The 11,192-nt window shown below is 38.6% G+C and overlaps 1 protein-coding gene across 1 annotated transcript; it reads right to left on the bottom strand.

The window, feature by feature from the left end:
* Positions 1–8,127: 8,127 nt before the first annotated feature.
* On the bottom strand, positions 8,128–10,909 carry LOC129900175 (probable beta-glucosidase I). The gene is given in 4 exon segments (XM_055975112.1): positions 8,128–8,753; positions 8,756–8,803; positions 9,106–9,231; positions 10,585–10,909. Coding segments are annotated over 4 exon segments (1,125 nt in total).
* Between the last annotated feature and the right edge of the window lie 283 nt (positions 10,910–11,192).

Below are 11,192 nucleotides of genomic sequence, written 5' to 3'. Positions count from 1 at the left end.
AGGCTCCATTCATTTAAACGCCAATGTTATTACAAAAGATTCTATCATCCTAGGATCAATCACTTTGATTTAGATCAGTTTTCTGTAATTTGTATGACATTTATAATAAGCAGCTATACTCAATGTAATCCCACAAGCGGGGTATGGAGAGGTTAGGATGAACCAGTGTTATCAAAAGCAAAAAGCGCAAAAAAACTCTAAGGTCTGTTGGGGATTAAAGCGCAAAGCGCAGATAAAGCGTGGACTTTAACAAAAAAGGCGCAAGGGGAGAAAAAATACAAATATATATGTTAGTCCAAGACTAATAATTTATAAGCATGAATGACAAATTTATAAACAAAGAAATTGAAAAACAATTATGATAAAGTGAAATATCAATTGTTTAGTGGTGTCGACTCTTCAAAAGAGGTTCATTGGCGAGGAAAGTATGCCTTAGAACCTTGATGACGACACTGAAGAGCACGTTAAGCGAGGTGAAGCAGTCAACACGTTTTGAGCCTCACTTTAGCGCTTCTTGACGATCAAGTAAAGGAGGTCCACATCATCCTGCGCTCGAGATGCCTTGCCTGCATTAAGATTTAAAACTTTTCGTCTACTTTCAGGAAATGTTTGGAACAGAGAACTAGATCTGGTCCAAGACGAACTGCAGTTGGAGATTTATTAAAACCATAGAATTCGGAAGTGGGATAAATGCAAATCTTACTCGTACTTTTATTGGGTTGAGAGGTTGTTTCCTATTATAAACATCACTATAAACACATAAAGAATGACTTTTTCAAAACATACCAATGAAATATTGCTTCATAACATTAGCTGAGGCTAATCTTTCATCAATCTGAGACATCTGACCAATCTTTTCCTCAAGAGTCATCCTTTTCACCAAGTCCTTAATTCTTGTAACCATTGGCTGTTTTGGGTCTTTGTATTTTAGGTACTCCGCTTCCGCAATCACTGCCCATAGCCAGAACAACCCAAAACCCTTCATGGATATTGAAAATCTTCCCATTCTTTTTGTGCCTTCTTCTTGGACAATCTGGTAAAACTCACAAAAGAATAGCACACATTGAAGAGCATTACAAAAAAAAAAGTGAACAAACAAGAAACAAGTTTGTTGAGAAGTATGAAAAAAGAAACAGCTATAAACAAGAAATGGATAACTTACTTGTTGAGCTTCTACTTTGAAACAAGCAATTTTGTTGAGAATAAGCTGGAGTTGGTCAGAATATATACACATTACACACACCATGCACATTGAGTGACAGGGTACTTGGTAGAGGCGAGTAAGGATTTCAATCTTATGATTTTTTTTGTTTTCCCACTCGGTTTTCGTTACCCGTATTGGACCTGACTATTTTGGTTCGCATCGCGTGGGGCCCCATTCGTGGGAAGCGCTTCCTACCAAGAATTTTTCCTTACCCAGACTCGAACCCGAGACCTCTAGTTAAGGGAGGAGCAACCAATTTTATGGGTTTTGAAATTACTACTTTAAGTGTTAATAACTAGGTGCTAAATTTAATATTGAAAAAAAAGCATGATATACTCCTAAACTTTATAATTTAAAACTGATATACTCCTCATTCAAAGGTGGTTCACATATATCCTTTATTATTATAAAAGTGGCTCATATCTACTCCTTGTATGCGACTAAGTTTCGTTCCTGAAAAAAAGTAATCAAGAAAGAAAAATAGCAACAAATATTGATATTTATATCAAGAATTTATGTGAAGGTTACAATCTTTATAAAATCTAATGAAAAGACGTAATCCTCTAATATTTCTCCCCAAGATTGTCAACTCAAGAGTTTTGCTTTGTTCTTGAATCGATGGAATACTTGTTGGAACTTTACTACGAATGCGGAGCCAAGCTTTGATCACAATCACAGAGGTATGGAAATTTGCTCACAACTTAGAGATGATGACTTCTGTATGCGGAAGACTTGGGACCACCACTGAAGAGTAGAGCTTTTTTATGTATTTCTTCTTGTTCTTCATCTGTCTTTCTTTCTAGTCTTATGAAGACCCCTATAGGTGTGTGCTAGGGTTTGTTGGTGTATTTTGGACTTCAAGTAATTTTACAGGACCTTGGATTAGAAGAGTATGAGTTGGGTTCGTCTTGTCAACTTCGCTGACTGGTCCAAATATAATTTGAACTTCATTTAAGTCATATAATTTAACATAAATATTGATCCAACTTTATTATCCAATAATTTGACTTGGTCAATATATCATGAATTTAAGGATTAATCAAAAACCTAATATGGATTTATCTATAAAATTTCACTGTCTAAAAATGCCCCCTGCTTTGAGCCTTGTTGGGGTTGCTCGACTTGTCGAATCTTCAAAGACAAGGTTTGAAGTATTGTGAAGTAGATATTTTTTTTCATAGGAATCTTTTCAAACCTTTCCATAATTGAGTCCAAGGCAAATTTTCCATAATTTTTTTCAATAGAAACTTACCATAATTTGGTTCCAACTATAGTTTTTCCATAATTTGTAGGAATAAAAAAAAATTCAAAACTTTCTATATTTAACTCCAAAGAAATATTCCATAATTTGATTCCCATGAAATTTTCCATAACTTAATTCCTATGGAATTGAGGGCTTTGTTGATGCGACGACTACGGTCACTTCAACTGAACCAACGTGATGATTATTTTCCTCAGAGTATGAGAAGCTTTGATAGGGAGAGGGGTTAGGACGCGCTACCATTAAAGCCTCTTTGGGAGGAGAGAGAGGGGATGACCCTTCCACTTCATTAATTGGGGATTTCCCCCGAGATTTGTCAAATCCATATTTTTGTTGAGTAGATTCAGTAATTAATCAGCCGGATTGGGATAGCAACCATTTATTGAGAGTTAGTTGGGATGTTGGGAGGGTAAATGAGTAAATGACCCGGGACCATTGGTGATTTTTTTTAAAAAATAGAAGTTAAGTTTTACCGGCCATCTCCAAGTGGTATAGGAGATGAGTAGGAGTCATTAATTAGGAGTTGGTTGGGATGTTGGGATGGTGTGGGAGTTAATGGTACGGGCCCATTGGTGAATTTTCTTTTTTTCTTTTTTTAATAGAACTGAAGTTTAACCGGCCATCTCCTGCACGGACATCATATTGATGTTGCTCGCTTGTTGGGTCTGCCTTAGTGTCTTTATCCATATTTGGGTTCCTAATCCTTCTATCGCGTGGTTTATCCCTTCCTTGATTATTTGGGATAAGAAGGTTGGGTGCCGAAGTAGTAGAGAGACTTGTCTCCCTCCGATATTCACCTGTAAGGTGATGCATCTATCTTGCAGTACTAGCTCCAACCAAGACTTGGGGAAGTTGTTTGGAGGAAGCAGTGCCGTTGTTAGTGTTACTGGAGGGATCTATAGTTTCTGGGAAGATGGGAAGTTGTTCCCAATTTCTAGGCATTAGGATAGAAGTATTGTTTCCTACAGGAATTAGAAGTTGCCTCTGTTCATTACTACAAATAGTAATTGAGGGATTTGGTGATGCGAAGACCATGGTCACTTCAACGGAACCGACGTGATGATTATTTTCCTCAGAGTATGAGAAGCTTTGGTAGGGAGAGGGGTTAGGACGCGCTACCATTGAAGACTCTTTGGGAGGAGAGAGAGGGGATGACCCTTCCACTTCATTAATTGGGGATTTCCCCCGAGATTTGTCAAATCCATATTTTTGTTAAGTAGATTCAGTAATTAATCAGCCGGATTGGGATAGCAGCCATTTATTGAGAGTTAGTTGGGATGTTGGGAGGGTGAATGAGTAAATGACCCGGGACCATTGGTGATTTTTTTTTCATTTTTTAAATAGAAGTTAAGTTTAACCGGCCATCTCCAAGTGGTATAGGAGATGAGTAGGAGTCATTAATTGAGAGTTGGTTGGGATGTTGGGAGGGTGTGGGAGTTAATGGTACGGGCCCATTGGTGAATTTTCTTTTTTCTTTTTTTCATTTTTTTAATAGAACTGAAGTTTGACCGGCCATCTCCTGCATGGACATCATATTGATGTTGCTCGCATGTTGGGTCTGCCTTAGTGTCTTCATCCATATTTGGGTTCCTAATCCTTCTATCGCGTGGTCTATCCCTTCCTTGATTATTTGGGATAAGAAGGTTGGGTGCCGAAGTAGTAGAGAGACTTGTCTCCCTCCGATAAGCAGTACTAGCTCCAACCAAGACTAGGAGAAGTTGTGTAGTGACCCTGAAGTTTATTTTTGATATTTTGATAAAATTATCATTTTACCCTTCCCATTAGTTTACCTAAGTCACTTTACATTGGGTGTAAAAGTTAGTTTTTGGGAAATCTTATGAAAAAAATGAGATTTTGCTTGAGAAATGTGTTGTAAAGGCTTAAGTAGTCAAAATTTGAGTTTCGAAGTCACTTGGAGTTTCGAGTCTCAGAATAAAATTCCATCGATTCCATCAGCTCTAGAATTTGGAAATTGGTCTAAGAGATTTGTCGGAATCAGATTTGGAGTTCAAACGTGGAATTTAGGTCCAAAGTTGGAAATTGAGTTAAAGTTTGATCCAAGTTTGACTTTGGTCAACATTTGAGGTTCAAGTGCTCGGATTGGATTTTTGATTGTTCCAATGGTTTTGGGATGTGATTCTTACGCTAGAAATGGCTTCGTTATAATTTTTAGAGGCCCTGAGGGTATTTTGGGTATTTTAAGTATCGAAACTAGTTTAATTTCTACTTATCGTATTACGGGTCAAGGAGGCATCAAATTCAAATTCCGTTGATTCCATTGAGTCTAGAACATTGAATTTAATAGGGTTGCATATATGATATGTGTATACGGGGTTCCGAACCAAGTTTGCTAAAGAGAACCTTCGCTTAAGCGAGACCCATCGCTTAAGTGAAGGGACTCACTTAGTCGAGAACCTCCATTAAAACGAAGGTCCAGTCGCTTAAGCGACATCTGAAGGGGTTTAGACGAGGTTTAAGGTATTTTCACAATTTTTAACATTCCAAGCTCGGTTTAGACGATTTCTTAGAGATTTTTCACGACAAAACCATTGGGTAATGTATTTCTAACACTTTTCCTTAAATTCCATTGAATAATTTCGTATTTTAACTTCGAATTGTGGATTTCAAATTAGAGATTTTGGATTTTCTTGAACATGAACTTTTGAAGGAGAAATGGGGATTTTGAACTCATTTTAACCTCATTTTTGAAATGGTTTTCACCACTAGATTCCTGATTACTTAAGGAAATAATCAGATTCCGAGTTTGATTTTCGATATGGGATTTTTGACCATTTTACCCTTTTCACCCAAATTGCTTGATTTTAGTGTCAATAGTTTCGAAATGTGATATTGAGTCTATATTTGATTAGATTGTGGTGATATGGAGTATCATCCGAGGTTAAAAGCTTTGAATTGGGATTGTTCGTGACTTTTGGCTAAGACAAGTGGAATTCTAACATTTGTTAAGTATGTTGAACCTTGTATTTTCCTATGTGAGGGGATTAGGGTGTGTTGGGTCCTTAGATTGAATTGAATTATATGAGTTGAAGTGTGATAGTAGAATCTGAATAGGGGTAATTGTCTAAGTGTTGTGAATTACTAGGCATTGATCTATTATGTGATTGTGGAATATATGACATCTTATGTGAATATTTATCCTGTTTCACTCATTACTTTTGTATATGTTCTATCTGTGACGGCTGAGAAATGATGTGAGTGAGGTACTAGATATTGGGATCGAGGTTTCTACCGGTCGAGGTGATTTGCCGAGGTTTCTTCCGGCGGCCAAGGTCTTTTCCGGTGGATATTATGGTCGAGGTCTCTTCCGGCAGATATTGGCCGAGGTCTTTTCCGGTGGATACATGGTCTATGTGAGGCCCCCATGAGTTCCAATCTGTGGTGATCAGCAGATGTGTATCGTAGGACAGACATGCATCACGATTATCTGACATTGTATTTGCATCTATATCAACCTGTGATTGATTATGATTAGAGGAAGCGGTGCCGTTGTGAGTGTTACTCGAGGGATCTGTAGTTGCTCGGAAGATGGGAAGTTGTTTCCCATTTCTAGGCTTTGGGTTAGAAGTGTTGTTACCTACAGGAGTTAGAAGTTGCCTCTGTTCATTAGTACTAATAGTAATTGAGGGCTTTGTTGATGCGATGGCCATGGTCACTTCAACTGAACCAGTGTGATAATTATTTTCTTCAAAGTATGAGAAGCTTTAGTAGGGAATGGTTTCAGGATGCGCTACCATTGAAGCCTCTTTGGTAGGAGAGAGAGGGGATGGCCCTTCCACTTCATTAATTGGGGATTTCCCCCGAGATTTACCAAATCCATTTTTTTGTTAAGTAGATTCAGTAATTAATTCAGCCAGATTGGGGTAGGAGCCATTTATTGGGAGTTGGTTATGATGTTGGGAGGGTGAGGGAGTTAATGATCCGGCCCCATTGGTGATTTTTTTTCTTTTTTTTAATAGAAGTGAAGTTTAATCGACCATCTCCAGGTGGTGTAAGAGATGGGGCATGAGCCATTTACTGGGAGTGTGTTGGGATGTTGGGAGGGCGAGGGAATTAATGGTCCGGGCCCATTGGAGAATTTTCTTTTTTTTTCGTCTTTTTTTAATAAAAGTGAAGTTTAACCGACCATCTTCTACATGGACATCATATTGATGTTGCGCGCTTTTTGGGTCTGCCTTAGTGTCTCCATCTGTATCTAGGTTCCCAATCCTTCTATCGCGTGGTCCATCCCTTCGTTGATTATTTGGGCTAGGAAGGCTGGGTGCCGAAGTAGTAGAGAGACTTTTTTCCTTTTGATATTCACATGTAAGGTGATACATATGTTTTTCAGTGATAGCTCAACCCACAACACGGGGAAGTGATTTGGAGGAAGTGGTGCCATTGTGAGTGTTCTTTTAGGGATCTGTGGTTGCTGGGAATATGGGAAGTTGTTTCCCATTTTTGGGCTTTAGGGTAGGAGTGATGTTTCTACAAGAGTTAGAAGTTGCTTTTGTTCACTACTTCTAATAGTAATTGAGGGATTTGTTTATGGGACGACCATGGTCACTTCAACTAAAATGGCGTGATGATTATTTTCCTCCGAGTATGAGAAGCTTTGGTAGGGAGAGGGGCTAGGACGCGCTACCATTGAAGCCTCTTTGGGAGGAGAGAGGGGATGACCCTTCCACTTCATTAATTGGAGATTTGCCAAATCCATTTTTTTAGTAGATTCACTAACTAATTCTGTCGGATTGGGGTAGGATCCATCTATTGGGAGTTGGCTGGGATGTTGGGAGGTGAGGGAGTTAATGCTCTGGCCCCATTGGTGAATTTTCTTTTTATTACTTTTTTCATGTTTTTTAATCAAAGTGAAGTTTAACCGGCCATCTCCCGGTGGTGTAGGAGATGGGGTAGGAGTCATTTATTGGGAGTTGGTTGGGATGTTGGGAGGGTGAGGGAGTTAATGGTCCGGGCCCATTGGTGAATTTTCTTTTTTCTTTTTTTTAATAGAAGTGAAGTTTAACAGTCCATCTCCTGCATGGACATCATTTTGATGTTTCTCGCTTGTTGGGTCTGCCTTAGTGATTCCATCCATATCTAGGTTCCCAGTCCCTCTATCGCGTGGTTCATCACTTTCTTGATTTTTTGGGTCGGGAAGGCTGGGTGCCGAAGTAGCAGAGAGACTTATCTCCCTCTGATATTCACATATAAGGTGATGCATCTTTCTTGCAGAGCTAGCTCCAACCACGACTGGAGGAAGCGGTGCCGTTATGAGTGTTATCGAAGGGATCTGTGGTTGCTGGGAAGATGGGAAGTTGTTTGCCATTTCTGAGCTTTAGGTTAGGAGTGTTGTTTCCTACAGGAGTTAAAAGCTACCTCTGTTCATTACTACTAATAGTAATTGAGGGCGTGATGATTATTTTCCTCAGAGTATGAGAAGCTTTGGTAGGGAGAGAGGTTAGGACGTGCGACCATTGAAGCCGTTTTGGGAGGAGAGAGAGGGGATGACCCTTCCACTTCATTAATTGGGGATTTCCCCCGAGATTAGATAAATCCATTTTTTTGTTGAGTAGATTCAGTAATTAATTCAGCTGGACTGAGATAGGAGCCATTTATTGGGAGTTGGTTGGGATTTTGGGACGGTGCGGGAGTTACTGGTCCGGGCTCAATGGTGAATTATCTTTTTTCTTGTTTTTGATTTTTTTTTAATAGAAGTGAAGTTTAACGGGTCATCTCCAGGTGGTGTATAGGAGATGGGGTAGGAGCCATTTATTGGAAGTTGGCTGGGATGTTGGGAGAGTGAGGGAGTTAGTGCTCCGGGCCTATTGGTGAATTTTAGCTCAAGAGGCTCAATAGTGAGACCAAATCCAAAAGGAAACAAAGGATCGTAATGTGGATCACCAACATTCATGCGAAGCTTATCAACTGACTTGAACCAAGTGCGCGTGAGTTTGCCAGTGAATCCATAGTCACCAAACAGAACATCAGCAACACCTTGTCCTTCAATTCCCGGAAGCCAAGCAGCCACGAGGGCATCTATATTTGCAAGATATGGCTCCATCACAACTGTACGCCCAGAAATGACAACTAACACACACTTCACAACCCCACAGACATTGGATATGATGCTCGTACCAGGGTCAGCTATTGTAAGGTTTGCACTATCACCAAACATCTCTGCGTAGGGTATCTCACCCACGACAACAATGGCATAGGAGAAGTGGTTGGACTTGACAAAGTTTACGTCTGGATTATCCTGGTAGACCACTTGTGTAGGTGGATGGACTGTTTTTTCACAGCATTTAAAATGGTAGTTCCTGTATTTGTCTCTCTCTCTCTCTCTATATATATATATATATATATATATATATGTATGTATGTATGTATGAGAGCTTGTTCAGTCTGATGCTACAAGAAATGATAATTCTAATTTACAATTTTTGACGATCATCGAGCATGATCTCTAAAATAAATTCAAATGTCGCATTAATCTTTACGTGCACAGTTTTGTAGATCATTCTTCAAACAGTGCATAAGTTACAACTGTTCTGGAAACCAGAAAGATATGGTCTAACGTTTATAGAAGTAGCCAGGCAATATCCAACTATCCAAGACTGATGCTACCAAAGCCTATTTCATTCACCTTCCCAGTTTACTCCATTCCGAGCTACTTTATACTTTGCTAATGAAAAAGCTTCACTATCAGATCTCTTGCTCTCTTTCAGTATAAAGAAGGATGTTCCTTTATCTGATGCACTTCTTTTGGTACCTTCTTGGTAACTTACAAAAAAAAATCTCTACCTTTTCATCAAAAAAATAGAAGATGAGTCTATGTTATTATACTCTTGATGTCACCCTTGGGTAAACTCTCACACTGTCACCCATTTTTAACCAATACTTTAAACGCGTCTTTAACTAATTCCACTAAAAAAGATGGTGCTAAGATTCAATAGCCCTACTGAATTAGAGTCCAAGTTGTTCTGTTATCACTTTGGCTGAAGCCACATGTATGTGTCTTACAAAAATCTAAGGTGTTGAAGCCAAATCTATGATAAATTTTACAAGAAAATGAGTGAATAAATAATTTGACCATCAAAGTAATAAATTCAAAAAATATTTTTAAAAAAATTAAAAATTAAAAAAAATTAATCTTTCCACTCCCGTTAGACCAAAACGGTATTTCTGGGTCATTTGTGACGGTAGGGGTATATATTCAAACAACTTTAATTTTGTATTTCCAATATACCCGAATGTGCAGTTAGCCATGTTTCCTTCCATTTTTCTTCAATATTTCGCATGCAGCACATGATTTAAATGTTAAGATTGCCGACATTATTAGTTATGGTTGCAATTTACAAATATCTCATGTCTAGCTAGAAGTAAGAAGCTTCTACTTTTTCTCTATGAAACAGTAGTCTATTTGCTTTTTTAGCGGCATATGTATCATGCAAGAAGTTATAATCGAATGAAAGTAACAACGAAAAATCACTCCCCATAAAGGATTTAAGAGTGAGAAAAATAGAGAATAGAATGGAGAAATTAAAGCTTTAATTTTGCCAAGAGATAGAAAGGTAAAGGTACAAGATTAAAACAAAAAGGTTGGTCCATTACTTCATTAAGAAGTTGATTTTTAAACCTTTTGACAGTACATATAAATATGAGTGATACACAAAGGCCATAATGACTATATCTTCCTGCAAGAACTATTTTGTTGCATAAACTCTTCATGAGTGACGGATAACACACACGCAAATTCTTGTCGTAAAAGTAGAAGACCGGCTGAGAGAGACTTCGAATAGAAAAACAACCAAAATTAGGAATTGTAAAAAAAAAAGAGAGAGATGGCTATTTAATGGTCCTTGAAAGTGGGCTCTGAAAAAAATAAATGATGGAAGAGTAAAAGTTGGAGTAACTGCTTACTGGAATAAACAAGAGGAAGATGATAACTTCTTTAATGGGAGTATGTTTACAGAAAGAGAAGAAGAAGAGGGAGAGAAAAATAGAGAGGGAAAAAAAGATCTAAATATTTTGAGCTTCACATATCACTGTTACATTGCCTCTCTTACTTACTAATACACATCTACTCATCTATATATATACAAATCACTTGAAAAACACTCACAACTAATAGAAGTGAAGTTTAACCGACCATCTCCTGCATGGATATCATATTGATGTTGCCCTCTTGTTGGGTCTGCCTTAGTGTCTCCATCCATATCTGGGTTCCTAGTCCCTCTATCGCGTGGTTCGTCCCTTCCTTGATTATTTGGGCTAGGAAGGCTAGGTGCCGAAGTAGCAGAGAGACTTGTCTCCCTCCGATATTCACCTATAAGGTGATGCATCTGTCTTGCAGAGCTAGCTCCAACCACGACTGGAGAAAGCGGTGCCATTGTGAGTGTTATCGAAGGGATCTGAGGTTGCTGGGAAAATGGGAAGTTGTTTGCCATTTCTGGGCTGTAGGTTAGGAGTGTTGTTTCCTACAGGAGTTAGAAGTTGCCTTTGTTCATTACTACTAATAGTAATTGAGGGCTTTGTTGATGCGATGGCCATGGTCACTTCAACTGAACCGGAGTGATGATTATTTTCCTCAGAGTATGAGAAGCTTTGGTAAGGAGAGAGGTTAGGACGCGCTACCATTGAAGCCTTTTTAGGAGGAGAGAGGGAATGACCCTTCCACTTCATTAATTGGGGATTTCCCCTGGGATTAGACAAATCTATTTTTTTATTGAG

The sequence above is a fragment of the Solanum dulcamara genome, chromosome 8 (assembly GCF_947179165.1).
Source record: "Solanum dulcamara chromosome 8, daSolDulc1.2, whole genome shotgun sequence".
NCBI lineage: Eukaryota > Viridiplantae > Streptophyta > Magnoliopsida > Solanales > Solanaceae > Solanum > Solanum dulcamara.
The sequence above is the reverse complement of the archived record's forward strand: the minus strand, read 5'-3'. Positions and strand labels throughout refer to the sequence as shown.